Source organism: Ramularia collo-cygni (genome assembly GCF_900074925.1).
Source record: "Ramularia collo-cygni strain URUG2 genome assembly, contig: RCC_scaffold07, whole genome shotgun sequence".
Taxonomy (NCBI): Eukaryota; Fungi; Ascomycota; class Dothideomycetes; order Mycosphaerellales; family Mycosphaerellaceae; genus Ramularia; species Ramularia collo-cygni.
Window position 1 is genome coordinate 423726 of NW_019716261.1, and position 27583 is coordinate 451308.

The 27583-nt window shown below is 51.3% G+C and overlaps 12 protein-coding genes; 6 read left to right on the top strand and 6 right to left on the bottom strand.

The window, feature by feature from the left end:
• Window positions 1-473: 473 nt before the first annotated feature.
• Window positions 474-1299, top strand: RCC_05128 (uncharacterized protein; the record flags this gene model as incomplete). XM_023770404.1 has 2 exons in its annotated part: window positions 474-592; window positions 765-1299. The coding sequence occupies 2 exons, from the start codon at window positions 474-476 to the stop codon at window positions 1297-1299; spliced, it is 654 nt and encodes a 217-aa protein (XP_023626172.1).
• An 844-nt stretch (window positions 1300-2143) lies between these two features.
• Window positions 2144-3324, top strand: RCC_05129 (related to Chitin deacetylase 1; the record flags this gene model as incomplete). XM_023770405.1 has 4 exons in its annotated part: window positions 2144-2281; window positions 2358-2837; window positions 2894-2958; window positions 3006-3324. The coding sequence occupies 4 exons, from the start codon at window positions 2144-2146 to the stop codon at window positions 3322-3324; spliced, it is 1002 nt and encodes a 333-aa protein (XP_023626173.1).
• A 45-nt stretch (window positions 3325-3369) lies between these two features.
• On the bottom strand, window positions 3370-4727 carry RCC_05130 (related to glu/asp-tRNA amidotransferase subunit A; the record flags this gene model as incomplete). XM_023770406.1 has 2 exons in its annotated part: window positions 3370-4415; window positions 4472-4727. The coding sequence occupies 2 exons, from the start codon at window positions 4725-4727 to the stop codon at window positions 3370-3372; spliced, it is 1302 nt and encodes a 433-aa protein (XP_023626174.1).
• Window positions 4728-5631: 904 nt separating this feature from the next.
• RCC_05131 (probable Eukaryotic translation initiation factor 3 subunit G) lies at window positions 5632-6565 on the bottom strand (the record flags this gene model as incomplete). XM_023770407.1 has 2 exons in its annotated part: window positions 5632-5859; window positions 5909-6565. 2 exons carry the CDS (start codon window positions 6563-6565, stop codon window positions 5632-5634), a joined length of 885 nt encoding a protein of 294 aa, XP_023626175.1.
• A 560-nt stretch (window positions 6566-7125) lies between these two features.
• RCC_05132 (uncharacterized protein) lies at window positions 7126-7494 on the top strand (the record flags this gene model as incomplete). XM_023770408.1 has 2 exons in its annotated part: window positions 7126-7307; window positions 7446-7494. The coding sequence occupies 2 exons, from the start codon at window positions 7126-7128 to the stop codon at window positions 7492-7494; spliced, it is 231 nt and encodes a 76-aa protein (XP_023626176.1).
• A 3512-nt stretch (window positions 7495-11006) lies between these two features.
• RCC_05133 (uncharacterized protein) lies at window positions 11007-13426 on the top strand (the record flags this gene model as incomplete). XM_023770409.1 has 6 exons in its annotated part: window positions 11007-11327; window positions 11376-11403; window positions 11461-12137; window positions 12196-12992; window positions 13043-13198; window positions 13264-13426. 6 exons carry the CDS (start codon window positions 11007-11009, stop codon window positions 13424-13426), a joined length of 2142 nt encoding a protein of 713 aa, XP_023626177.1.
• Window positions 13427-14779: 1353 nt separating this feature from the next.
• RCC_05134 (uncharacterized protein) lies at window positions 14780-15804 on the top strand (the record flags this gene model as incomplete). XM_023770410.1 has 3 exons in its annotated part: window positions 14780-15078; window positions 15145-15389; window positions 15458-15804. The coding sequence occupies 3 exons, from the start codon at window positions 14780-14782 to the stop codon at window positions 15802-15804; spliced, it is 891 nt and encodes a 296-aa protein (XP_023626178.1).
• A 564-nt stretch (window positions 15805-16368) lies between these two features.
• RCC_05135 (uncharacterized protein) lies at window positions 16369-18770 on the bottom strand (the record flags this gene model as incomplete). XM_023770411.1 has 2 exons in its annotated part: window positions 16369-17603; window positions 17705-18770. 2 exons carry the CDS (start codon window positions 18768-18770, stop codon window positions 16369-16371), a joined length of 2301 nt encoding a protein of 766 aa, XP_023626179.1.
• Window positions 18771-19459: 689 nt separating this feature from the next.
• On the bottom strand, window positions 19460-21279 carry RCC_05136 (probable leupeptin-inactivating enzyme 1 precursor; the record flags this gene model as incomplete). XM_023770412.1 has 6 exons in its annotated part: window positions 19460-20169; window positions 20247-20320; window positions 20392-20539; window positions 20591-20756; window positions 20808-21021; window positions 21077-21279. 6 exons carry the CDS (start codon window positions 21277-21279, stop codon window positions 19460-19462), a joined length of 1515 nt encoding a protein of 504 aa, XP_023626180.1.
• A 286-nt stretch (window positions 21280-21565) lies between these two features.
• Window positions 21566-23632, top strand: RCC_05137 (uncharacterized protein; the record flags this gene model as incomplete). XM_023770413.1 has 5 exons in its annotated part: window positions 21566-21935; window positions 22018-22369; window positions 22426-22791; window positions 22911-23418; window positions 23495-23632. 5 exons carry the CDS (start codon window positions 21566-21568, stop codon window positions 23630-23632), a joined length of 1734 nt encoding a protein of 577 aa, XP_023626181.1.
• Window positions 23633-24451: 819 nt separating this feature from the next.
• Window positions 24452-25527, bottom strand: RCC_05138 (related to enoyl-CoA hydratase; the record flags this gene model as incomplete). XM_023770414.1 has 3 exons in its annotated part: window positions 24452-24610; window positions 24668-25191; window positions 25248-25527. 3 exons carry the CDS (start codon window positions 25525-25527, stop codon window positions 24452-24454), a joined length of 963 nt encoding a protein of 320 aa, XP_023626182.1.
• A 941-nt stretch (window positions 25528-26468) lies between these two features.
• On the bottom strand, window positions 26469-26807 carry RCC_05139 (uncharacterized protein; the record flags this gene model as incomplete). The annotated part of the gene is made up of 1 exon (XM_023770415.1): window positions 26469-26807. The coding sequence occupies one exon, from the start codon at window positions 26805-26807 to the stop codon at window positions 26469-26471; it is 339 nt and encodes a 112-aa protein (XP_023626183.1).
• Window positions 26808-27583: the final 776 nt, after the last annotated feature.

Below are 27583 nucleotides of genomic sequence, written 5' to 3' on the forward strand. Positions count from 1 at the left end.
TCCACTTTTCACAAGACAGTTCTCGGGAACCCCTGATCCATTCATGCGCTGACACGATGCGTTCCCGCGGGCTTTGACCCGGTGCGACACACGCATGCTGCATGGCATGCTGACGAGTCAACATCACCGCGGGAAGAAGGCATCGCTACCAGAACCATTGCGGGTTCTGGACTCCTCCACCGGCTGTGGCGGTCTCTGAACCGCCCCTATAAACAGATTTACGATGTCACGGAAGGATTCGTCCGTCTCATGAGACGCGCAGAAAGCGGCGCCTCTTCGAAACTATAGTGACATCTCGTTTTCTTTGTCTCTTGTCTACTTTCATCACTACTCTTCTTCTTCTTGCAACCAACATTCGTTTGAACATACAAAAGCAAGGCAGCAGTCTATCATTCGTTTCGACAGCCAAGCCAAACACATTTTACTACAAACATACACCTGTACAGTTTCTTTTAAGAAGAATCTAATTCAAGATGTACACTTCTACCATCCTCTTTGCGGCCTCTTTGGCATCCATCGCTGTGGCCAAGACCGATCTCTCGGGCTGCACATCTACCGACGTCTCCTCGCCTGCCGGTGCGTCAGTTGCATGGTAAGTGGAACGAATCGCTATGGCATCTTATCCAACATTCAAGAGAATTCGCCAACTGGGAGGCCTCTCTACGTCTGTCAGTCAGATGCCACGATCCTGGAAGGAGGCTCTGGAATCCCTCGCCTGTCTTTGCTGTCAGATCTATCGCTAACCTTCATCGACCCTTTTGTAGGTACGTTCCAGGAACAGGAGAGGTATGCGAATTCCTCGACTGCGGAGGTGGAAGAGCGCCTGCCAAGACTACGGTCCCCGGCTGCGCTGCATACTCTGGCACCTTGACGTACTCGCCCTCATTTCTCGCCGGGTATGGCAGTGCGACGGCTTCCTCATCCGACTCTTCCACCACCGAGGCTGCCACTACAGAGTCTACAAAGGAAAGTGCTAGCACTAAGACGAGCTCGGACGACGATGCAGAGGCCAGCAGCACTTCCTCGGGCAAGACTATGGAGGCAACTAAATCCTCGACCTCATCAACCAAGTCTGCCGACATCATGACAACCAGCACCATCACCTCGGCTCCAGTTGCTCCCGGATCTGGAAATGGTACCATCACTACCACAGTCAAAGGCAATGGCACAGTCATGACTGCTTCGCCATCGCCCGAATCTACCTTCCAGRTCCAGGACTCCGGAGCCATGGAGGCTGCCCGCTTCTGGGTTGGCGGCGCTGGTATGCTGGTTCTGGGAGCTGCCATTGCCGTGCTTTAGATAGACTTGACGCGCACCGTCAGAACACCCGCTGAATACTCCCCTTTCTCTCGTGTGAAGGCAGCATTGTCCTCCTCTCACAGAGACGAGTTGCTGAGTCGTGCGTTAATCTTCAAGATCGAGACAGTGTCGCGGGCTTGGATGCCATCTGTCTGACAAATAGCGGATGAACGTGAAAAGGCGCAAAAAATGTTCCGAAATGGGAAAATGTGGAAATAGGGGATATAGGTATAACTGTTGCCGCGCTGTATAGTGGTTGGCTCCGAATGCTTGACTCTATTTGGATTTTCCTCCTCCCACCCATGACTTACACTTCCGCTGTGTGTGGTYCAGCGGTCAGATGTTCACTTTGCCGGCGAGCGAGGTTGTTAAGTGAGGGAACTACCCCAGCGTAAGAAGGAAAACCCCATAATTTCAAAAGAAAAGATACACAGTCTTCTTCTCCCACTTACTGCGCTCCAATTCATAGAACCCAATTGCCTCAAATACTTCCGATCACACCGGGCAAGAAGTCATTATAGTAGTACTACCCAAACCCTAACCCTATAACAAGAATGGCAAGGGGCCGAGAAGAAAGCAAGCTCCGATATAGGAGATGACATGTTGATGTCGATGTTCTTGCAAGATAGGCCACCAGTATAACAAGCATCTCGCCTGCAAAACATGTCAATCGAAAGATAGCAGATAGGCGAAACTCATGGCCCGCGGCATGTGCAAGTGGCAAGGTCATTGATATTCAAAGTACATAGACAAAATGGTGATGCTCGATCGATAATAATATTGGAATAATCAACAACCCTTCTTCCTTAGTCTACTCAAACCACCTATCTTCTTCGTGAGAATCATGTCTGAACCTTGGGCTGCTGATCCGGAACACAACCACGTTCGCGATTTCAAGGGCTATGGCGAGAATGGCCTACAAGGACTAGAATGGCCCAATAAAGCAAAGATTGCAGTTTCCTTTGTGATCAACTATGAAGAAGTACAATACACATACAAAATACCCTAAGCTCCCATTCTCCATGGATCGCTAACACACATATTCTTCTTTCTTCCAGGGAGGCGAACGTTCCGTCCTTCTAGGCGACGGCGAAACCGAAACCACCCTCAGCGAAACTCCCGGTCGAGCACCGCGAACCGACGCACGAAACCTCAGCGTCGAAAGCGAATACGAATATGGAAGTCGGGCGGGTTTCTGGAGATGTTTCCGCCTCTTCAACAAATATGCCATGAAATTCACGCTGTATGCTGTTGCGTCGGCTTGTGAGGAGTATCCCGAAGTGGTGCAGAGGAGTGTGGAAATGGGACATGATGTTGCCAGTCATGCTTATCGCTGGATCGATCATTYTGATTTGACCGAGGAGAAAGAGAGGGAGTTGATTAAGAAAGCGGTGGTTTCTTTGAAGGGTTTGTCGGGGTATGCGCCCAAGGGTTGGTATTATGGGCGTCCGTCGCCGAGATCGAGGACGTTGGTTCCTAAGGTTTATGAGGAGTTGGGGGAGACGTTGTTGTGGGCTTCGGATACTTATGCTGATGATGTGAGTTGTCTTTTTTGTTTCTTTCTGGTGAGATGCCTTGCTAATGTGATGGCCAGGTGCCATACTGGTATGATCGAATCGACACAAAGGAGGGAGAGGATACCAAAGGCCTGGTCATGGTGTAAGTTCTGTCCGAGTTCTCTCTGTGATTAAGCTGATCATGTCCAGTCCATACTCGTACGACTGCAACGACTTCAAATTCCTGACTCCTTGCGGCTTCCGGACACCTGGTGCTTTCTACGAGCACATGAAGAATGCATTCGACGTATTGTACGAGGAAGGCGAGAATGGCTCTCCCAAGATGATGACCATCGGTTTGCACTGCCGCATCATTGGCAGACCTGGTCGATTCAAGGCTCTCCAAGACTTTGTCGAATACATCAGCAAGAAAGAGGGAGTCTGGGTCACGACTCGTTCTGCAATTGCAGAGACGTTTGCAGAGCAGTTCCCATACCAGAAGGGAACCTTGGCCAAGGCGAAAGCGTAGTTGTGGCATGTTGGAAGATCGTTTTAGAATGTACTCTATACATTACTACTTCACCCATATCTTGCTGACCTCTTTCGCGACATTAAGTAATGCCTGATCCTTGTAGCGGGCAGTGGTGAGGCTAAGTCCAACCGGCATTCCATTCTCTCCCTTGAAGCCAGGTATGTTGATGATAGGGGCATGCAGTCCAGTCCAAATGCCCTGGAACACTGCGCTTCCAGTACTCTCCAGCCCCTTGGGAGCTTCATCTGGTACAGAAGGTACGACGACAGCAGTATATTGGTCTGCGATTTGATCCCACTTTGGACGCAGAGCGGATATCCCGTCGAAAGCTTCGAGATACTGCTTTCGGGTGTAGCCGTGCTTCTCCTCAACATGATCGATCAGAGAGGAGTCCAATCCTGCTTTGTTCGTCTTGTAATCTGGTCGGAACCCAACCCTGCCATCGGAAAAGAGGACACAAGTGTGCCAATCAGGAAGTTTCGCAAATTCAGCGGGGAACTCGATATCCTCCACTTCGACTCCAGCATCTCGGAGGGACTGCTTGCCGTCTTCCCAAGCCTTTTGCGTGCCGGGGCCAGCGTGATCCCAAACCATGGTCTTGAGGAAAGCGATCTTCGAGCCTTTGAGCCCGTTTGTAAAAGGCTCTGGCTTTTGATCGTCTTTCACACCGAATACATCCCCAAGAAGTTCCAGGTCCTCCACAGATCGAGCGTAGAAACCAAGAGTGTCAAGGATCAAGCTGTATATCTTCTGTCCCTCGCGTGAGATACAATTCCACGTCGGCTTCAGAGCGTAGATTCCATTGAAACTTCCCGGCCTGATCATTGAGCCTCCAGTCTGGGTGCCGAGACTGAGTGGTACTTGAAAATCCGCTACAGCTGCTCCTGAGCCGGACGAGGAGCCTCCAGGAGTCCGCGTTGGATCGTGTGCATTCGATGTTTTGGTACCAACGGTGGTCGCGGCAAATTCAGTCGTTGTAGTCTTTCMCAGGATAAGAGCACCTGCTTGACGAAGCATCATAACACTGCCTGCGTCCACTTCTGGCTGATCTCCTTGGTAGATCGGAGAACCGTGCTGAGTAGGTAGACCTGCATGGATAGGATGTCAGAATCGCTCCTGAAAGTCCGTTCAACTCTTAGCGTACCTTTGGTGTATATCACATCCTTGATGGCCACAGCGACGCCATGCAAAGGACCTCGTTGGTCTTTGGGGAGCTTGTCCAACGCTCTAGCCTGTTCCAACACCTGCGAAGGATTGATGTGGGCCCATGCATTGACAACAGGGTCTCGTTCTTTGATGCGTCCCAGCAGTGACTCTGCATATTGCTCGACAGTAAGAGTGCCAGCACTGAATGCTTGCAAAGCTTGTACTGCGGTCAAGCGAAATGGTTCGGCTGCCATGGCTAAATTTGGGAGCAATCGTTACTGTGTGCTATTTCGACCAAGATAAAATTCGCAACACAGTTTGTCTTCAGTGCAGATTCAGGGAGGAAATATACCTGCAACGCTGATTTCAATCGTCAGTCGTCAATCGTCAATAGTGGTATCATGGGACTAAAAGTGTCGCGGTATTGCCCCGCATCGCGGCGGGCAGATAGGCGTGTTTATCAGCTGGCCGCGGTGGTCAGTGGCAATCGCACGCCTTGCAACATACTACTATGAAGAACGGACGAAACTTTTGCAGGGCGTAGTATGACGATCCTGATCCTGACTCAACATACGAATGCATGGCATTTCGAACAGCAAAGTGGAATGCGTCGTTTGCATCCACACCTTAGCAAGCTTCTCAGACATTGCAACTGAGACGAGATTGGGGAGAGCACTTGGTGAGACCACCGGTCCATTGTCCAGTCGATTCGCTCCAGTGCGTCGTCACAGTGGTGTATGCGCGGTTGGTGCGTTCCATCGATTMGTCCTCTCCCGCACCCCTGACACAGGTAGCGACCAGCACTACATCAAGATAATCAGCCTTACAGAAAGCCTCCGACTCTCCTTGTAATCGATAGACTGCAATGTCACAGTAGCTGTGAGTATGGAAATGAGATGACATGCTGACTGGAAGCTGCTCGACGAGCCTTGCYGGCGGAACGGTGCGTGTTCTTCATGTCGAGTATCTTTACCGTAATGACTTTCGATACCGCGCCCGCATCAATGGTGAATACTTGTAATCGCAGCGAAATCACCATTTGAACACCGTCTGTCAGCTGAGCTGGCAAAAATGCGTGGCTCCCTGGCCGTCTTGTTGCTCCCAATCCAGTCATTGTCATGCTTTCCATTCGTACCAATGCCACAAATGCAATCCACATTAGGTGGTGGCCTTCTTCGCGAACTCGACGCGCAAAATCAAGTGACCGAAACCGTAACCATCCACTCTCTCGGCTGCTCGAGCCGCATCCGCGCGGTCGGCATATGAAACGAAAGCAAAGCCCTTTGCCCTGCCAGTCTCGCGATCTTTGGCAAGGAAGACACGAGTGACGCGGCCGTGGCGCTCGAAGATTTCGCGAAGGTCTCCTTCTTCGGCAAACTCGGAAACCTGCATTGTCTTTAGCATGCGCTGCTTCACCTCCGCAACCTCGACTTACGTTTGTCACTCTCAGCGTCGCAAGATCATCCCGCTCGAACTTGCCACCCATGCGCTCACCGCCACCGGCGGCCGCAGCGCCCTTTCGCAAATGAGGTGGAACGTAGCCACCGCCTCCAACACCCAAACCACCCTCCGCAGCTCCATTGATAGCATCCATGTCTGCTGGCGTGCCGGCAGCCTCGCCCTCGGGTGCCATGGTGTCCTTGAAGGGACACTTGGTGGTGAAATGGTCTCCGCTACAGATACGACATTTAATCTGCATCTTCTTTTGATTCTCAGCTTTTTTGCTCTCATCTGGCTTCTCCTCCTGCACCTGACCACTCTTCCAGCCGGCCTGTGGGCGGAAGATGATGTTTTCGCCCATGGTGGTGGTGTCCGAGCGTGGGCCAGGCTGCTTGCCGGCCTCAGCACCCATCTTGGGCCATGCGCGGCGCTCGGCAACACGTGGGTTCTCCTTCTTCTTGATGACCGTTCTGCGAATGCGTTGTGTGCGCTTGACGCGCTTGCCGTCCTCGTTGATGAAAACCGTGACAACAGTCTCGGTGCCGTCCTTGTTCTTGGTGATTTGTGGTGCGGGGATGGATGTGGAAAGATCGGGAGAGTCGTCATCATCGGCCCAGTCGGTACCTCTGGGTGGGTTTTGTACGGCGGCCATGATTGCGGTAGGGGATGTGGTGTTGTTGTCGTGAAAGTGACCGCGGGCGCCGTCTATCGATAATCGAATGTGGTGGTGGACGAAATTCGACGCTAAGAAGCAAAAGAGTCACAGGCAGGTGCGTCCATTGGTCTGTGCTGAGTCCCTCTGTACTGAGGCAACAACCRCGCCACATCTTATTTGCACCTTCTCCCACTCGACCACGTTACCTTCACTTCACTGCGATTCACCCACCTAGCTGACATTGTTTGACGATGCTCTTCTTGAAGCTCAGACTCTTCCCAGTGCGGTCGCTCCTTCGCTGAGGAGCCGCTTGGCGCAGTGCTAAATGATTCCAGCTTTCAATAGTCTATAATTGAGGTTCTAAGCTCAAAGTAAGGCGTCGACTAAATGCACTTCAACTCGAGTAAAGGTCGATGTTCAGGCTACTGGCTTGGGACGGCACCGCATGCTACTATCGGTTTGACCAAATACGATGACTGACATAGAGAGCCGCCCAATCAGCCGCTGGATTGGGTTGGTGGGCGTGTTGAGAAAAGGATGTGTGCAATATTGCCTCGATGGTTCGAGTGGCTTTCACTGGTACAGTGAGACTAACTGGTGTTGCGATTCGCCCAGAGGCTGCTCTTCCTAGACCTTGTGGGCAGGAGACGCGAGAAGACCATGCGGGATCGACGAGGCGTATGACCGTTGCATCGGAGCGGATTGGTGGTAGCACTGCAGAGAGTTTGTGCGATACCAGGTGAGTGCCACGGAAACCTTCAGAACCATAGAGAGGGGTCTAGCAGGTCAATCTCTAATTTCGACCTGCTTCGCGCTATCAAAGGGCTTTGTGCAGCGGAGTTATGTCCCCGCAAATCGACTAACTTAGGACTTCTAGGGCTGTTGAACTTGAGCCATTTGCAGTGCTCAGAATCGTCAAGAGATAGGGGATCTGGCTTGCATCTTCGCATGTTGAAACCCCGATGCAATGAAACGCAGTCCACTTTTGATCCTGTTCCTCACCCTTGAGGGCTGAGTCCGAGTTCATCACGCAGGTGAGCGCTTTCGAATCGGCAGAGCCAGAAGGAGCAGTCGTGCGATAATTCCGCCGGTCCGAAGACGCTATCGGATGTACGAGGGACAGGAGTTGGAATGGCGAAACGTATACCGATGCCGACAAGTTACAGAGCTCGGAGATTGGCAAGTCTGCAAGTTTGGTAGTTTCCTCCTGGCCAGACGTCTGCAATGTGCATCTCAGGAGACGCAGACCGCCATGAATGGCGTTGGGCTATGAGGACGCAAGTGAGACGTGCGTTACGTGGCATTTCATGCACCCTCTCTCTGCAGTGGCACATCCATCGTACTTCGTGTCGTGCTGTTGGTGTTCTGAGTCGTTGGTCGTCTTTGCGCCGCGCGCTTAGGTCGATGGGATCTCGAATCGATTCAGGAGACACATGTCGGGTATTGGGCCCGCATTCTCGTCTCCGTATCACCAACAGGAAGGAGCTCCGGCCCTTTCAACTGGCCATGGCGAAAAAATTGCGCGCTGAAAATGCAGAAGCTCACACAGACAATTACAACTCTTGGCCCGTGGATCGCTCGGCGCTTCCGAAGTCTTGGGTCAGCACTGACATGAACGTCGTGAACTTCGGCTGAACGTCGCTCATTTCTCGACGCGTGTGGCTTCCAAAGACCAAGACGCTGGACCTGTGATGTGATGGAAGATCGTTGCCCACACACAGCGATTTCTGCGAGCCCTCACCACAGGTCGGAGCTATTTCCCAGTTCGGAAAGACCTTGAAACCACCAGCGTAAGCTTAGGAATCCTTGCCTCGGCCACTTGTGTCAAGTCCTCACGTGTCGCAGACATGCATCCATGCTGTGCCGCGCAGTGCATACTTTCCATGCGTAAACTTCTGCTATCATTAGCATGACTGGGGCCACGCGGAGTCYATTRCAAGCTCGTAAGGAGCTCGTGAACGGCGCTCGTAAGGACGGACGTCTGTGTATTTTTGATGATGTCTCCACGACAACAGGCTGCATCCCGGCGAGTAGGACGTTYCGGACAATMGTTATCACCTCTTGTACATGATGATCTGTTTTGCACGCACTGCACAGTCTTGCACACGCTGTACATAATGCCCTAGGTATTGCTCAGTGGACTAGGCAGGCCACGCACGTTGCTTGTCAGGATCTTCGACGCAGAGTGCCAAAGACGTGACTGACAAGTTACAACTGTCTTGGCTGGTCGTTCGAGTACAGTTTGTGCCATGGCATTGGCTTCAATTGCAAAGGACAGAGCTCAAAGTCAAATCAGCGGCCATGCTTACACCACACACCTTGAAAGCAGATCACTGAGATCAGCCCCCACATGGAGGTCGATCACCGCCAATACGTTGAGGATGTTGTGATTGGCGCCCAAGGAGGCGCCCAAAGCGGCGCCTCGCAGCTTCTGGTCTCATCAAAGAAGTACCACTTCTTCCATGCTGGCAAGGTCGAGGTTGTACTGTACTACAAAGTTTATGCCTTTCCGAACCGCCGGAGGGGAATAGCGCCTCGTGTGCATAAATGATATGCGGCCTACAGGAGGCGGTAGCAAGGGTCGGGGAGCTTGTTTGCCACGTGCTGCAGGTGGCGCCAGCGTTGGATCGACGGGCGTAGGCTGAACTTTGCTGGGCTGTCTAGTTTTCAAAGGAAGCCACACAATCATTCGGGCTCCTCTTCACATTAGCCGGAACAGGATGTCGTTCGACGTGCTGTCCTGGAGAGATGGCTGTGAAGGTGAGTGTTGCGCCCAAGCAGCATATGTAGCAATGCATATGCTCAAACGCAGAAAGGGAGTAAGGCAGCGTAGCGGTCTGAACAACGTGCCGAAAAACCTGCTGTTCCTCCGCTTCGTCAGGGCGCCTATACCCGGTTCCAGGAAACATTAGCAGATTGCGCGGCATGTTGATCATGCAATCAGTTGAGCCATCACCACCTCGAGACTGCGAATGGGCGTTTGCGTTTTGCAGAGATGTGCCTAATCAACGTCTAGAACGACTCTGAGCGACATCATGATTAGCATAGTATCCTTGGCCAAACGGCATGTGCCGGAATGGCGAATCAAGTTTCATCGAGGTCGAGAGCCCAACGAGCTTCATTCGCCTTCGCTCGTCCAAGATGATGCACGATGCAGTCGCAGATGAGTGGTAGCCTGTAGGAGGTAGAGTGGGTCGCGCGACGGAGGTTGGCTCGAGGTGGCTTCATGGTTCGGCGCTGCTCAGCCACACGTAGGTCCCAACGGAGAAGGGCGCGCACGAGGCAGCGCATTCCACCGCTCACGGACTCGTGGCAATCGCGTGGAGCTGCTGGGGCACAGGGCTGCTGAACGGCCCAAGGACATTCCTCCGACCAATGCTAGCTTCRACATTGAAACATGGAGGTCTGCGCTTGCAAGGCCTGCTCGACGCAGCCAGCAGGGGATGCAGAGGGAGCAGCCGGATGATGTGGTCCATGTGGGTTTTCTTTGGAGCAGTCTCCTGCACCGGGAATAGCCTGGAAGGCGGATTCCTCCAAGACGTCCACGGTCTTGGGCAATCGTGTCAGCGTGGATGATTATTCGCCTGAGATACGAGAGACGAGCAAGAGCTGTCATCGGGCAGGAGGTTGGAGCATTTCAGCCGAGTGAATAGGCGCGGAGCGGAGCGGACATCATCTGCCATGGCATGGCCGCACATGGCCAGCGACACTTCCCGGTGTCGATCATTTCGAAAGGGTATCAAGTCCGATTGAGTACCGCGCTTTCACAGGGTCCTGTATTGGGGCCATTTCTTGCTTGCTTGTCTTGTCAGCAACCCGGCGGATCTTCACTTCCTGTTCTCTAAGGAGTAACAAATTTAATGGCGGCGGACACTACTTTGCTTCGCCGCCGCTTGTGTCGAACAGCGGCTGGTTGATTTGACAGGCCTTGCATGTCCTCTGACTTGTAACGGAACCGTCAACCTCTGGCCGACGAGCACACAGATTCAGAACCTCCCTTCTGGCACAACGCACGACCACAGCAACCTCGTCGACGGGCCCAACTTCTACCCAACCCAACGTTCGAAACAGCAGGACCCGGATCACACCTCTGCCGGAAGCTGAAGGATTTCGAGCGAGCGAGCGAGTGGTTGGATGTTCATGCAGAGCTCGGAGACGTAATCATAAGCGTAGTGTCTTCTGTATGACAGACGGCTTTGCTTTGCTGTGCTTTGCTTTGCCTTTGCCTGGCCTGCCTTGCGAATCCTTCCAAAACTCCCGCGCCTCACCCAGCACGTTTATTGCGCCTCGCTCGCCGCCGTTGCCAACGGTCAAACGTTATCGATAGTGCCGTGTGGGCTTCTATCGAACGTTGCCGCACCCACTTTATCGATTTCGAATCCCTATACTTAGTATAGGCACATAGATTGCGACACCTCACAACACGGCCGCCGTCGTCATGGATGGCCAATACCCGTCGCGCATGCCGCCGTTGGGTGCCTTTTATACTAGCGGCTACCCTCCAATGATGCCCCCACCAGAGCCACTCCAACAGGCGGGACTCCACCAGATGCAAACGATGCCGATGGAGAATCTGGGGAGCTATGCACAATACGAGCACCCGAACCGCAGCAAAAACAACAACAACAACAACAACAACAACAACCTCCCAGCGTCGGCGCCTCAACGATCCCGGCGGAGACAACCGTCCGGTTCGGAGCACGTCAAGCATCGACGGACAAGAAGTGGATGCTACACCTGCCGGCAACGTAGAGTCAAGGTGAGTCGACGTTGAACGGCCGTCTTTCTGCCATGCTGACAGTTGTAGTGCGATGAGACACATCCAATCTGCGAGCGTAGGTTTGCATTCCGCCCTGCCATCCCGCACCAACTGCGACTGACGCTGTGAACAGGATGTCGAAAAGGTAAACGAGAATGCGCCTACCCTGGTGTCTCGTCTTCGCCGAAGCCGTCCAGGAGCGGTGGTAGAACGAGGGGATCACCGGATGGCTCCAGTCCATCGTGTAGTGATCTGGACGTCGACGATGATGAACCTCTATCGGCCTTGCCAGAGGATGATGACGGTGCAGCCATGGATGAGCCACGCTCCGCCACCACATCCCGTCACAGACGATCCATCCCAGCAGTGCGTGGGAGTCCTCCGCAGGGCGACGTGGCCCCTTCTGCAACACGAAGCAGGCGAGAAGGTGGAGAGGAGCCGTCGAAACTGGGCGGCAAGCTTGATCTCACAAAAAGTGCTCGATGGAGCTCGTTGCCAAAGGATGTCAAGTACTATCTGAAGCATCACCGTGACAGCTTGACCCATCACCATTACGGCTTCAAGTACGATGGCGGAGACTTCCTCAAGACGACCTTCTTGGAAATCGCTCTCAATGATAGCAGCTCGGCGCTACTTTACGCAATCGTTGCGWTTGCAGCATATCACCATGCCATTGCTCGAAACAACAAGAGGATCTCAGAGTTCCTATCCTATTACAACAAGTCCATCGCGTGTCTGCAGCACTCGCTGAAAAGTAAGAGACACAATGTCGCAACACTTCTCACGATCCTTCAGCTCGCAACGATCGAGGTATGGAATGCGCTGGGACCTGATATCATCTCATGAATGCCTACTGACCTACGAAAAGGAGTTCCTCGGCGATTGGGTCAATCTACTGGGCCATCAAAAGGCAGCGCACCAGCTCATCGCGGACCTTTTCACCCCGCAAACGATCATGCAGGATGAAACCCGCCGCAAGATCATCAGCTGGTATCTACGGTTTGACTTGTTCGTTGGAATGATGTCAGGCGGGGAAGTGACCATGGACCGCGAATGGTTCTCGGCTTCCGCCGAGTTCTACCAACGTCAGACGAGGGACAAACCCAACGATTTGGGAGCCAGATTTGAGGAATACTTTGCGACATCCCGCTTGCTGGCGACCGACGTAGCGCTCCTCTTCGCCAGCAGAGCAAAGAACACCACCAGCGACGAAAGCTTCGCGAGCAGTGTCGAAATTCTGTCCAGACGGTTTGGAGAGTTTGGCCGCACGATYGAGAGCGCTTTGACTGATCCAGCTTGCTTTGTCAAGTCATTTCCGAGAGCACCGCCGCGGAACGAAAACGATCTGTTCGACTATCAGGACCCTCAATTCCTGTACGGTGGGGAGGCCGCTACCATGAACTTCGTCTTGATAGACCATTGGGCTATTGAGCTGATGTTCAAGTTTCAGCTCAGCCTGGCCATGGGACAGCCAACGTCACCTGAATTCGCTGAGATTGCTATGAGGAAGTGCAAAATGTTCGAGGCCATTCAATATGGGGAACAGTCACCGGCCGMGATGCTGGGTTGTCAAGCAAGTCTTGGCATAGCGTGTCTCTTTCTGCCTAAAGAGGAGCGCTACACACAGTGGGCCCGACGCAAATTCGCGTCCATCGAGCAGCTTGGGTACGCAGATTTATGCCGTGGAATGTAGAGCAATGCTGACAGATTTGCAGATACATCTATCCTGCCGCACTTCGAACACGCATGTCTGAGCTGTGGGGAGAGGATGTTAACGACTGGTGGCTTCCCAACAGTGAAGGTTACCCAAGTACTGTCAAGACCATACGAGACTTCATCGAGTATAGAGCAGCGAAGCCGACCGATGACTGGTAGGTACTCACAGTTTGTTCACACTTTTACGCGGAGAAGAGCATGGCTCACCTTTTGCATACAGGAGCACGGGCGTTCGCGAGATGAGCGGTATRTTCCGGAAGCTCGAAGTCGACGAGCACGGACTCCCCGAGGCATTGAGAAGTCCATTGAGCGGCTCAATCGACAGCAATTCCAATCCTTGGGAGCATGAGAGCAGTCCAGATTCGCAACTACCATTGACTTGAAGGAGATCGGTGGAAATCATTGCAACTACAAACAACACGACGCGCAAGTCACATTTGCCCGTTCAATTGCGAGACACTTGCCATTACGGCTCTTGTCGCTGCACTCTATCTCGACATCCCGCCATGGAAGCTCCGAGCTTGCGCCCAACTGTGAAGCTCTTCGACTCGGCCGGATGTGTCAAAAGCTTCGAAAGACGATTTGTATCCTTACCGCGGCCTCAAGATCATTGGATGTCCAACGACTGGCACAGAAGCGGTATCGCTCTGCATCTCTCACTACTGCGGCGACCTTACTGGTTCCGACTTTCAAATACACGCCGTCTTGGAACTGGCGGTGTCTTGGCGAATTGGAAAACCCGCGAGGCTGAAAGATCATCCCATCTTCACTAGTGCCCATGATCTGCTCGTGCAGAAGCGACAATTGTTGGCTCCAGCCTCCAGGGCTTTGAATTTAGCCAGCCGATGGGTTTCCGTCTACAACCGTACCCAATTGCCGACTCACTTTTCAACCGAAATTTGAAGGTTCTTAAAAGGCAGTTTGACGACGTGGCTCTATGCTAAACATGAAGCAAACTCAAATATGAGATTTAGGGGTCCAGGGGTTGATCACACACATGGTGCGCGTGGCAAGCAACCGACATGCGGAATGCTCGGACGCCGTTGGGCACGCAGAGTCAAACGCCATTCATGACTCTGTACATGTCAGCCTGCTCACCATCGATGGTCCATTATTGATGATTCATCGATAGACTCGCGAACATGTACATCTTCAAACAACTGCGGCGCTTTGCCGATGCGCCCTGCCTTCCTGCTTGGGATTAGTATGCAAACTCAATCCCACCCGACTTTTCCTCTTCCGACTCCATTGATAAATCCTTCATCCTGTGATCATGAATTCGACTCATGGTCGCTGTCTATCGATTCCTGTCCGTTCATTCCGACAACATCCGTCTTGTGTGCGTGGCAGATGTACCCCACCATGTCATCTTTCAATATTCAACTCCTTCGCTCCAACAGCGCGCATCAACAAGAGCGCGGTGAAATTCCCCCTCCCGAGTCAGCTGTATAAGATATCTCCACATTTGGAAGTCGCCAAGCTGAAAGTCCAACGGCTATCCACTTCACGTGGCGGAGTTGTGGAGATTGAGTCTCACGACCAAGAAGCAAGCCCTCGAGCAAGCAACCGATATGGTCCGGCGATAGTAGTCTGATCAAGACATTATTATATCCGCACTTTGACAGTCTTTTTCCTCTCCAGAACCTCACAGAATCGAAATCTTTGCATCACATCACCGTCACTCTTTTTTTGTCTTTCGTTTCCAATCCGTCAGTCACTACATCATCATCATCATCATGTTTCGCGTCATATTCGCAGCCAGCGTGGCATCGGCTCTTCCTCACGCTCTCCTTTCCGCTTCCATTGACATTAATGTCTCCCCGCAGAATGGTGCAGAGGCTGCTCTTACATTAGAAGCATGCGCTCCAAGAGCAGCAGGCACAGGACCCTCTACCACCCCTGACTCCGCCGATGCCTTTATCATCAACACTGCCTTCTCCGTCTTCGCCGATACTGCTTCCACTCCAAAGGGATACACACAAGTCTTCCAGGATCTATCAGGTTCGAATATTCAGCTCGACAGCTACTTGCAATTGTGGGTATCCATCCTTTCCAAATGCTGTGATTAGCCAGCCAGTCTTACAACTGACTTTTATCATAGCCATTATTTGACCACTTATAGCACCGCGGACTGTGCGAGAGCCTGTGACGAAACAGAAAACTGCGCGGCTTTCAACATTTACTTTGAGCGCGATCCTGTCGTCGAGCCAGCGGCTGCTTGCCCGGATCCCGCATCCACAGCAGCGATCAAATGTGCTTTGTATAATGAGGCTGTCGATGAGACTTCTGTTATTAACCTTGGTCAATTCCGTGAGGAGTTTGAGGTTGTGATTGCTGGATCTAATGGTGTGTTACTGTTTTTTTTTTTGGTATTATGTGTCCTGAGATTGTGGTTCTAATCCTTGTGTTTGTAGGATTCGTGAAGATTGGAGGCGAGATCCCTGAAACTCCTGAAATTCCGGAGAACCCGAATATGCCTGGAGAAGGGGATTCTCCTGATACGCCTGATACCCCCGACACTCCCGGTAGCGGCTCACAACCAAGCAGTGGTCAAGAACCAAGCAATGGCGAGCATCCAAACGAAGGCTCAGAACCTTCAGATCCAACTCCATCAGAGCCCCTCAACCCTGGTCCAGAAGAACCCCATCCAGATCTCCCATCCACCAACGAGCCCTCCTCCCACAATGCTCCAGTATACAGCTTGCCTGAACATGGAACAGCACCAAAACTCCCGGCTTGCCCTGCTAAATATCACGAGTAGATTTTGTCGAAAAGGTGGCTCGTTTGTTGCGTTATGGATGGACTTTATAATGTAATTCGATTCTAGCTTTGTAGATATTGGGGGTTATTAAATTGATCGAATGGATTCTTCAGACGATGACGTTGGCGTTGAGAATCGGGGTGTGGAGGTAAACGTATGCGAGGACGGGAAGACTGAGAACGAGTTATGGCATTAAGTAGCATTGAACTACCTAGTTTCGAGAGTTACCTCAAGGTATCTATCTACATATGAATGCCCGTAGGTTGACGCATCGATCTTAGAACAAGCAGACAGTCCTCTGTCTCTAGCGTTCTCCGAGCATCTTCTCTCCGCCTGATCATTCGCTTCAGAGCCGCTGCAATTCTTCTCATGAGCAGAATGGCTGGTCATATGACGGAGAGAGATGGAGGATGAGGGTGGGTCAAAGTCAAGAAGAAGAAGAAGAAGAAGTACAATAAAACATGGTATCTAATAGTCAAGTAATAAGTAAAAAAAAACAAAAAAACGGCGACTTCCACTCCCACCTCCCTCTCAAATAAAACAAACAACCCCCCAGTCCAACCCTCAAACCCCCTCCCCCAAAAGAATCCTCTCCTCATCCTCCAACCCCCTCTCCCTCAAAATCTCCCCCACACTCCTCCCACTCTCATCCCTAGCCTCAAGATCCGGCGTCCCCTTCTCAACCAACAACCTCAAAATTTTCAAATCCCCATTATCCAGCGCCTGCAAAACCGCATTCCAACCCCGATACRAAAGATTCACATCCGCCCCTTTCGCAAGTAAATGCTCAATATAACTCAAATCCTCCTCCCGATGTCTCCTTATAGCTTTAATAATCGGAAGATGTTCTCCCGGGGAATTGACATCTGCACCCGCAACATCCACCAAATATTTGAAAATGTCCTTGCGATTCTCACGGATGGAAGTGGTTAAAGGACTGAAAACTCCGGCGTTTTTTTCTTCGACATTCACGCCTGCTGTGATTAGTAATTTTACACTTTCGAGTTGGTTGGCTACGACGGCCATTTCCAACACCCCCTTGACGATTCTGTTGGTGGGGATATGTGGGAGGAGTTTTGCGAGGATATCGGGTCGATGAACAGCCATGGAAACGGGCCAATCTTGTCCTCGAATTCTCGGGTCCGCGCCATGAGCGAGTAAGATGTCGAGGAATTCAACTTGTCCATCTCGAATGGCGGTTGTGAGAGCTGTGTGGCCGAAAGCGTTGCGGGCGTTGATGTCGATGGGGATGGGTTTTTGATTGAGGAGGAGGTACATTAGACTTTCTTTATTCTCGTGCGCTACTGCGCATTCAATCAAGCCTTTTGGGGAATTGAGATCTGCTCCTGCGGCGATGAGACGGGGGAGGAAGTGCGTGCGATGATAACTGACGGCTTTGAAGAGGGGATAATCCAGTGCTTTGAGATTCGGATCTGCGTTGTGTTGTAGGAGAATTTCTACCAGATCGCCTCGGTCGTCGCGAATGGCGGAGCATAGAGGCGTGTAGATTCCGTCTTTTTTGGCGTTGATGTCTACGCCGTTTTTTAGGAGGATGCCGACTGCTTCGGGGGAGTTGATTGATGTGGCTAGTTCCAAAACGCCGGGTGCACGCTTCAGGTCTGCGCCGTGTGAGAGAAGTGCTTCTAGGATTGGGGGAAAGTGTACGGCTGGCCAGAGAAGGATTTTGGGGCCTGGGAGGTTGGGGTCTGCGCCTGCATCGAGTAGACGGATGACGAGGTCTAGTCGTTCGGAGGCGATGGCTTTGAATAAGGCTGTCTCCCCGTGACTGTTCTTTAAATCTATCCGATGTGGTGGTCAGTTGGTTTCATCGCGAGACTAGTAGTATACTGCAACCATGGATGGGGTTTCGTACCTGGATTTGCCCCATGTAACAACATACGCTCCACAAAACTCATCGGCGTGGTCTTGTTCATAGCATGAGTGAAAGGAGTCTCACCATTCGGCATAACCAAATTAGGAGCTGTTGACGGATCAACCTTGGCGCGAATTGATGGCTGGATAGGAACGCTACCATTCTCTCCCACGGATGGAGGTTTTCTGAAAGGTCTGTTGCCCGAATCTGGAATGTGCGAAGGACTCCCTCGCCGCCCATGTACGAAAGAATGAGTCGACGAGATTTCAGAAATATCGTCGCCTCGAATCCCAGCAGTTCGATCACCACCGTTGAGAGTTTGGGACCCATTTCTAGAACCCTGGTCACCATTCACAGGCCGGTCTGGAGAAGACGCGGCATCATAAAATCCAGGCGACCAAGGTCCATTCCTCAACGGAGAGCTTGTTCCACCGAAGCCATCCTGAGGTATTGGCGGCAGAGGTAATGGTCCACTAGGACTCGGCGGCGGCGGAGGCAAGCCAGCAAGAACATTGCTTAGTTGCCTTGTCTGAAGCGTGCGTTTCACTTGCGTGGGATCTGGACGCTCGAGAACCGCCGAAAGAGCTGTATACCCAATACATTGCGTCGTTTCGAATTTGGCATCACCAGTAGTCGAGGGAAGAGGGTGTGCTTCCAACCCAGTGCGAGATTGAGTCATGGATGCTTTGATCCTCTCCATATCTCCCTCAGCAAACAGTCTTCTGATATTAAGGCCCAGCTTCCCAAATTTATGTTTCTTTTCGCTGCTGAGGAGCTTATCAACCATGTGGCCGTAGACGGCGAAGGAGTTTTTCGTTTGGTGTAATCGCGCTTCCAGTCCTTTGGATGTAGTCTCATCGAGTTGAGATCCCACGCGAATGACAGCCGTCATCCCAGCTCTCGCGGAGAAAAGAGCATGACTTGTCTCGAGAAATTCAATCGCCAGATCCTTGAACCCAGATGGGGAAACCTTGACGATGCTCAAGTATTCCAGAGTGTGGACGGAAATACTGTTTCCCAAGGCAGTCGTGCCGGCGCAAATCTCCAGGAGTGATTCGGTTTTCTTGCCGCCCACCACAGGTGGTGAGCGCATGGTGACGTGATTACGTCGAGCCGACGTGTCGTTTCCAATGCTCGTGAGGTGCATCTGTGAGAAGGAATGGAGAGACCGAGCTACGTAGGTAGAACTCGAAGACCAGAACGTGAGGTGGTTCCCAATCCGGTCAGCTGGGTGGCATTTCTTTCACGCTCAGACAGAAGAACAAAGAGAGGTGACCAACAATAAGAGTGATGTGTGGAATGTGACTAGTCGATCATTGTCCTTACCTTTATGCATGTGTTTGGGCTAGATCATGCAGCGGAGAAGGGCAATATACCGGAATTGCTCTGTAGTTGTTACGATGCTCAGACCTATCGATATCGCAAAAAAATTGCAACACCTTCAGCGTCCTCAACAGCTCTTCTCATTGATTAGTGGGCGATTTGGGTGGTGGAGAAAGTCCTCGCAAGCACAGCATCGGCCAATTGTGTCGAAAACAACACTCGCCATGCTGACTTTGAGAATCGAACGCTCACGCCTGTGTGTTATGGTTGCTGTGAGGCTGAGCGATGTTACGCTAAGGTTTGGTCGTTGGCTGCCAAATCGCGATGTTTCAAAGTAAATTCCAGGGTCGACCAGATAACATCTCGATACTTGCTGTATTCATGCGCCGATCTTCATCCATATTGCGAAATCCATCTATGTGTAACATGATCTCCACGTCATCACACCAGGTGATTCCTTCAAATGTACAAAGCACTTCCATGATGCTTCGTGTTCTGCTCATACAGCGAAACGCCTGCAGCTTTAGCGTCCGTCCTGTTCGGGAAGCCATCAAACGATCGAGCGTAGGTAGCCACAGAGTGCGCGATGAGCTGAGTATTCACCACCCAGGCCGTGACATTAACATTTCCAACATCATCGCAGAGCTGATGGTAGCAAGGATCATACCAGTCGCCAGCTTTACCTCCGAACATCTCGGCTTCTTTCTTCGTCTTGATGCCCTCGGCGCCTGTGGCAATACCGCCTGCTGGGATGCCTGCTCGAATGAAGCCGTCGTAGTCGGATCGCCCATCAAAGGGGATGAAAGTATAGTTGAGGCCCTTGGCTTCGTACCAGTCCACGTACAAATCGCGAAGCTCTTCGGAGCCTACTGGGGAGTCCTCGTTGGTAGCATTGTAGATTTGGTAGGCGAAATTCGGCGAGCCCATCATGTCATAGTCCATGAATAGTCGAACTTTCTTGTTCTCTTCTGGAGAGAGGGAGGCGGCGTAGAAGTCGCTCCCGACAAGACCTTCCTCTTCAGCTGCCCACCAGGCAAAGCGCACGCAGTTGTTGACGCTATATTTGGTCAACTGCTTGGCGACCTCGAGAAGGGAGAGCGTTCCAGATCCATCGTCGTTGATGCCTGGTCCTTCAGGCACGGAGTCTGAGTGAGCACCGAGCATTACGCCTGCGCATGTTGTAAGTGACATGTCCCGTTCTCAGGAGAAAGGATGGCAGGCAACACTGTTTCTGGAAATCACATACAGTTTTCGGGATCACCCTCTGCCGTCTGAGCGACGATGTTGGAGGAAACAATTGTTGAAACGAAAGCATCAATGCTGAGAGCAGAGATACAATGGTTAGTAATGTACGTATCGGGGGAACGAGACGCAAATGTGAGAGCACTCACTATGCAATAGCATCAACATGCTTGCCCTTCTTCAGTTCCTTCAAGTAGGACTCTGCTTCCTCTCGAGAAATGCCAAAGGTTGCGACGTGGTCTTCGCTGGGAGTGCCCATGGTACCGTGAAGAGGTCCGCTCTCGGTGTTGTAGACAACTGTTCAAACATCAGCCACAACTCCCATCAACTTCAACTCATCGTTTTTACCGGCAGCGATCGCGCCAGCTCTACCAGAATTTGCACTCTTGTCGCCAAAAGAGCATGTACCACGCTGGATGAAGGCAATGTTGCCCTTGACACTGGGTGGGTAGTCCGAAGCAGAGCATCCACTCTCGTTGACGAGAATGAGGTCTCCATGGACAGGCTCCTTGTCCTGGAGTGTTGCTTAGCATTTCCACTTTACTTTGATCGGATGGAATCCAACCTTTGTAGGTGGCGTCAGGCTCATGGCCGACGCATTCTGGATGACATCTGAACCGATGACCAATCTCGACTCATACACACTGCCAGAGAAGGCGGGAAATGACTGGTCTGAGAGGGTGTAATAGTCGCCGAGTTGAGCAAGCTGGGACCAAATGTACTCCAGAGTTGCTTTATGGCCGGCAGAGCCTATAACTCTGGTTGGTCGATTGTATTCACTGCCAGTCAGGTATAAGCTATTGTCCGTCGAGACATGGGCCATGCTATACGTACTGCCAACTGAGCTCTGCGAGCTTGTAGAGATCTTCGGCTCTCGCCGAGAGCGTCTTGCCATCGATGCTTGACTCCAGCTTCTTGCTGTCGACCAGCGGCTTGCCAAGACCCTTCGCTTCGGAATCTACCAGCGGCTGTTGTACGACATGGGCCGCCACGCTACCAAGCAGAGCGGCGGCGATGATTCCTTTGAAACCTCCCATGATGACGAGGATGATGCTGATGGTCGAGGTTGTTGATGGGAAGGACGGGAAGTTGATCACCCTCGACTCTTATCACGCGACTGAGACAGGAACAGAAGCACAGACCCCGGATGATCGCCCCACTTCCGCTCCAGCGGGCCGGGTGGGTGGCTGGCTCTCGGTTCACTATCGAGGCAGGCAGGCAGGCATCAAGCATTACGCATACCTCAGCATGGACATGATGATGATATAAGACATCACCTCTCTTCCGACACCTTCACATTGATTCTACATGACAAAAGCAGCCATGGACGAGAAACACAATCTGCTCTTCGACGAGGGACTTTCCCACTCGCAGCCAACACAACGCCAGCGCCTGTCGAATCGACCCAAGACAGTCCTGGTCGCCGCTCTGGCCATTCTCTCCCTTCTCACCTTTCCGAGATGGATGTCGTCGTCTTCCTGCTCTCATGCCTCCAAGGAAGTGACCTACACTGGCGAGAAGATTTCCTGGAAGCCGTGTGGCGACGTCAGTGGAAGACCGGTTGAATGCAGCAACATTGACGTGCCAATGGACCAATTCAACGCCACGAACTCTGGCGATAAAACGTTTAGCATTCCGTTGATTCGGTTACGAGGCAAGGACGCGACGAAGAACTTGCTGTTGAATCCTGGAGGTAATAACTTCATCCGATGATAGCATCAACATTTTCCCCGAAGTTGTTCTGACAATTGCTGACCATCCCTTCCTCCTTTCAGGCCCAGGCGGCAGCGGCATGGAATTTGTCTTCAGACGCGGTAAACAGCTATCAGACATCGTCGGAGAAGGCTACCACCTCCTGTCTTTTGATCCTCGCGGCATCAATGGCTCCAAACCTGTTGCATCTTGCTACCCAACTGAGGAGGCCCGCAGGCAGCTATCCTCGGTGGCTGACTCTGAGCTTGTTCATGACAGTCCCAGTGTGTACGCATGGACACAGAACTTTGTGAAGGCTTGTGCCGATACCATGGGAGAGCACGGTCGGTACATCAACACGCCACAGGTCGCTGCGGATATGAACAGCATTCTCGATGCTGTAGGTCAGACGAACATGTCATATTGGGGATTCAGGTACGCATTCGTTCATTGTTTTGAGCCCAGATTGCTTTTACTCACGCAAAGTCAAGTTATGGAACAGTCCTTGGCCAGACATACGCCACTTTATTCCCCGACCGGTCCGAACGCGTAATCATTGATGGTGTTGTCAACAACCACAAATGGTACAGCGCCGATCTCGACGCCGAGTCGTTCACCAACACCGAAGATGTTCTTGAGGGCTTCTTCGACGAGTGCATCAAAGCAGGAAAGAACTGTACCCTCACCCAGCTTGCAGATTCCAAAGAGGAGCTGGCGAAATTGGTCTTCAAATTTTCCAAGGAGCTCAAGAAGCAGCCGATCAGCGTTTATATCAACAGCACTGTATACGGAACTCTTGACTATGCTAGTTTGTGGTACAGTGGAATATTCCCGGCCATGTACAAGCCTGCGACGTGGTGAGTACCACCCCCGGTGATGATGAAGTGCTTGCCCTCTCTTGTAAAGGAAGTCGGATGCAGGACGAAATGGGCCGCGCTTTGTGACATCACGCTAACTCCTTCATTTCGACGTTTAGGTACAGCCTTGCAGACAACTTGGCGCAGCTACTCAAAGGTAATGCCACTGCCGCCTGGCAAGCATACTCAAGCGACAGCTGGGGCATCGAAGGAGAAGCCAATCAATTCGTCACATTCTCCGACGCTCTCAGCGGGCCCAGATACTGGACGCAGGACAGAGAAGAGCTCTTGGAGCAAATCCTCGAAATTTCCAACCAGAGTCTATTCGCTGCCAGCGAAGGGGCAGGCTATTACGAAAGACAACAATGGGCGATTCCTCGAACACACAACTACACTCAAACGCGTGGCGTGGAGACTGCTCACCCTCTGTTGATACTGTCAACATCCTACGACCCAATTTGTCCTCTGATCTCTGCGGAGTCTGCACACGAGTCTTTCGAGGGCTCGCAGATTGTTGAGGTCTTGGGTTATGGACATTGCTCTGTCGCTGTGGCATCTACCTGTCTTGCGAAGCACGTCAGGGACTTTCTCTACAACGGCACACTCCCTGATGGGCACACCAAATGCGTAAGTGGAATTGAGGATTAATCTCATATCTCTCTGCCTAGCAGCCTATTTGCTAACATGCCAATCTGTGTTCTAGGAGGTCGATAGCGCATATTTCATCAAACCAGAAGAGGATGGCAAGGTCGTTGCTCAAAAGACCTTTACCGATCCCGAGGAGGAGAAGATCCATCTCGCACAGTTACAGTTGGCGAAAGATTGGCAATGGCGAATCTAAGCAAATTGCTCTTCCAACTACATGGCGTGCGAGCTTTCAAATGCTCTCTTTGGGTCTAATGTTGAATCTGTCTGTCACACGAAGTTAGCTTTAATTCAACACGATCGATCTTGAAAAATATCCACATCACAGGCCTCGCATTCCTAAACTTCTCCCTGTCATCTTCTTCCCCAAAATACTTTGCAAGCTTCGAACAATCCACCCTCCACCCTCCACAGCCCCATTAAAATCCTAAAACCCCACCGCACAAACAACCGCAGTATCCCAATTCTCAACTTATGTACTGTATTTACTGACAATATAGCTTCTCTTGGGTTAAGGTGCTGTCGTAGATYGCCAATGTTCACGCTCATCGTTGGGGAAGATTGAGATGGGGAGGGAGGTTTTCTCGGGTGTATGATGATGGAGTCAGTCGAGGAGAGTAAAGTGAGGGATATGGTTGGATTGGATTGGTGGTCTATTGTGGATGAGAAGTTCGTTGGGGATGTTGGATTTGTGTGGAAATCTTGGTCTGAGATGCTATCTTATCATTGTTGATATATGGATTGTAGACATCACTAGGTTTGCTCCTCGGATTGAAATGCAGAGGAATATCATTTACTGGTTTCTTACTCCGTCGTACTTTTGACATGACTGGAGATCATTTCAGGGCGTGTAAGATGGGTACGCTATGAGATATCCATCATGCGAGTTCGAAATGTGAGATAGGTAGTCCCGTCCGTAATGTGAAAGTGAATGTATGCACGCTCGATAATGTACAGTATATCCACCTCGATATATACGTGCGGTGACAACAATTCTAGCCACATTGACACTTTTTTAGAGCTTAGATTTGATGCTCGCCGGATCAGACCACTGTCCGTTCTTCACATTCACAGGCGTGAACCAAGGATAGACTGCCGGTGTATCTTTCTGCACAGTATTTTTGAATGTGGCCGGACGCTTCTCCAAGAATGACTTGACGGCTTCCTCGTTGTCCTTGCAATGTTATTAGTCATGTCACTGAGAGAGAGAGAGGCGGGAAAAAAAGCTTACCGAACCAAGCCTCATCGCTGCCATGACTCGACTCTCCAGCAAATGTGCCTCCTCGGCACTATTGGGACCTCTGTAGAACATCTCCCGGATCATCCATGTGCTGACCGGGCTAGTCTGAGAGGCAATCTGCTCAGCGGCCTTCAAGGCCATAGGCAGAACGTCCTCTTGCTTGTCACAAAGGTCTGAGAATAACCCATCGAACGCCTTTGAGTTTGCAGGAAGGATATTTCCAGTAATTGCAAGCTGTAACGCTCGGCTGTGGCCCACCAATCTCGGCAAAAAGTAACTTGAACAAGCCTCTGCAATGAGTCCACGCTGGGAAAAGACGAAACCAATCTTGGCTTTCGACCAGACGTATCGCATGGTCATTGGCAATGTCATTGTGATACCAACGCCAACGGCATGGCCATTGATGGCACCGATGGTTGGTTTGGTGCAGTTGTGAATGGCAAGACTTGCCCTTCCACCACCATCACGATGGTTCTTCTCGTTCTCATTTTTGCCATCGCCCACCAGTTTGAAGCCTTGAGGAAGCAAGAAGGTCAGTATCTAGGTGCGGAATCTCACGGTGAATACGCACCTTGGTTCAGATCTTGGCCTGCACAGAACATTCTGCCCTCTCCCGTGACCACAATAGTCTTTACTCTGTCGTCGATGCTGGCAAGACCGAAGAAATGCTCCATCTCATCCGTCATCACGTCGGTGAAGGCGTTGTTCTGCTTGGGGCGGTATAAAGTGCATATCAAAACTGGGGTGGGCTCAGTAGAGGAAGCAGGATGATGAGATATCTTGATTTCCTGATATGGCAAATCTGAGTATGCCGCAGGCAAACGCGTTGAGGGAACTTGGCCGCTAGACATGATGATGCTGAGATGGAGAGATTGAAGAGGAAGATGATGATGGATATTTCAGCAAGTCATCGATATCATAACAACTTACGCTGCGAGCCGCGGCAACGTTTCGATTGCAGAGGCGGGAGAATCCGGGAATAGACTGTGGTGATCTTGAGGGAGAAGGAGGTGTGAAGCAGCTTGGAGAAAAGCCGAGGCATGGACATATGTCTTGGCAAAATGCTTACGTCCGTGGGGCAAGACATCACTTCCAGAGTCCAGAGTCCTCCTGCTTTCTGCAACCACAGACAACACTTTCATGAATACATCATTCGACGGGACATCAGACTCTCCGCGATACTGCTCGGTTGTGTCATCCTAGCCGCCTGGTCGTGAGCGAGGTCGTAATTTCACCGGTGAGGACTGGAAGACTGTGAAAGATGGGAACGTATAGGTTCGCGATCTTGGTGCGGAGGGGTCTCCAAGACGCGTTGCCTGTCCAAGATGTTTGCTGGAGGTGCTAATGACTTAGTCAATTGAGGCATCTCTCGGAGCTTCTTTTTGAAGAAGAGAATGGGAACACACGAAATGAATTCCACGTGTATTGAAAGCGGATGCAGATCTGCTTGGTAAGGGGCACTTTAACATCGAAGAAGCTACCTGTGRATTTCATCGGGACTCTCCTGTGCATTCAGCTAGGAAGATCGGCCCTTGTCTTGAAAGACAAGACTTGTGGTGGGTTAGAAGGACAAGGATCCGAAGACTCTCGCATCTAGACGGATTCCCATGCTGACCGTCGATTGTGGGATCCAAGATCGAACAAGTGACGAGCGGCTTCACTTCTCAAAACAGTTATTTCAAGTCGATTGAGTTCACTTTTCTTCGGAATTCCCCCAAAAAGCCATCCCATTCAATGCCCTAATCACCGCCATCGCCATCACCCTTCCTTCCACATCCCTATCATTCCAACCTCAACTCGCCAAAAAGTTCCCCTTTCCATCAAACGACACATCATGAATCTCCTCCAACTTAATCATCAACTCATACCCATTATCAAAATCTTCCGGCTTCAACTTCCTCTTGAACTCCTCCGCAATGAACAAAGTCATAAAGTCCGCCGCTTCGACCACATTGGTCTCCCATTCCTCGCTATCATGTTCCTCCCATTCCGGGCTACCAACTTCGTTTGCCACACAGTCCCAAAGATCGTGGCGACGAAGAAGGGCTTTCATGTCAATGTACCAGGTGAGGAAGTTGTCGGTGTAGCGTGAGAGGTTTGGGATGTGCGCGGGCACGTCGATGTGGCGCATGCTTGTGATTGTAGTCTGCTTGATTGAGGCAGGTGTAATCAGGAATAGATTGATGCTTCTGTGTTATATGGGGATTATCGTTTGCTTATTCTTTCTTCTAATAGGAAAGATTGTCTCGTTTTTTTTAGAAGCAATCGACTTCAATACAATGAACCGTTTCTCGAACTCTCTACTACATCTGTTGAAGTTGTACGTCGAGTGCAGCGAACGTTAGCATAGCTGTCGAGACTCTTGTCGAGATCGATGAGACTTTCGGGGCGGATCCCACCTTCACACAACCTATTTCCTAAACCGATCTGTTACGTAGCGAGCTGGAATAGCTATTGGACGCCGAGAAATTGCTTGTGCTACTTTGCGCCTTTCCATTTGATCGAATGTTCTTGTACGTCGAGTGAGTTTTTCGCTTCTAATGCCGCAAACAGACCTAAAGGGCTGTAGACTAGGCTATAAGAATCCTATGTGTAACGTTAGCACACTATTAAGTGTGCTGACCGGAATAAGTAGTCTTAAACACCACATCCTCGTCGTTATTCTCGTCCGCATAACGCTGCTGCTAAAGACGAGGACGAGTATTAATGCCCACATCCTTATCATCGCCCGCATTACCCTTCTTGCCTCCCTTCTCACCACTCTTGTTGCCACCATCCTTGCTAGTCTTGCCAGTCTTCTTGCCACCATCCTTGCTAGTCTTCTTACTAGTCTTCTTGCCACCCTTCTGGCGACCCTAGTATAACGGTAGCGGAATAGGTCTCGCAGCCTTCTAGAAGAGCTCCACG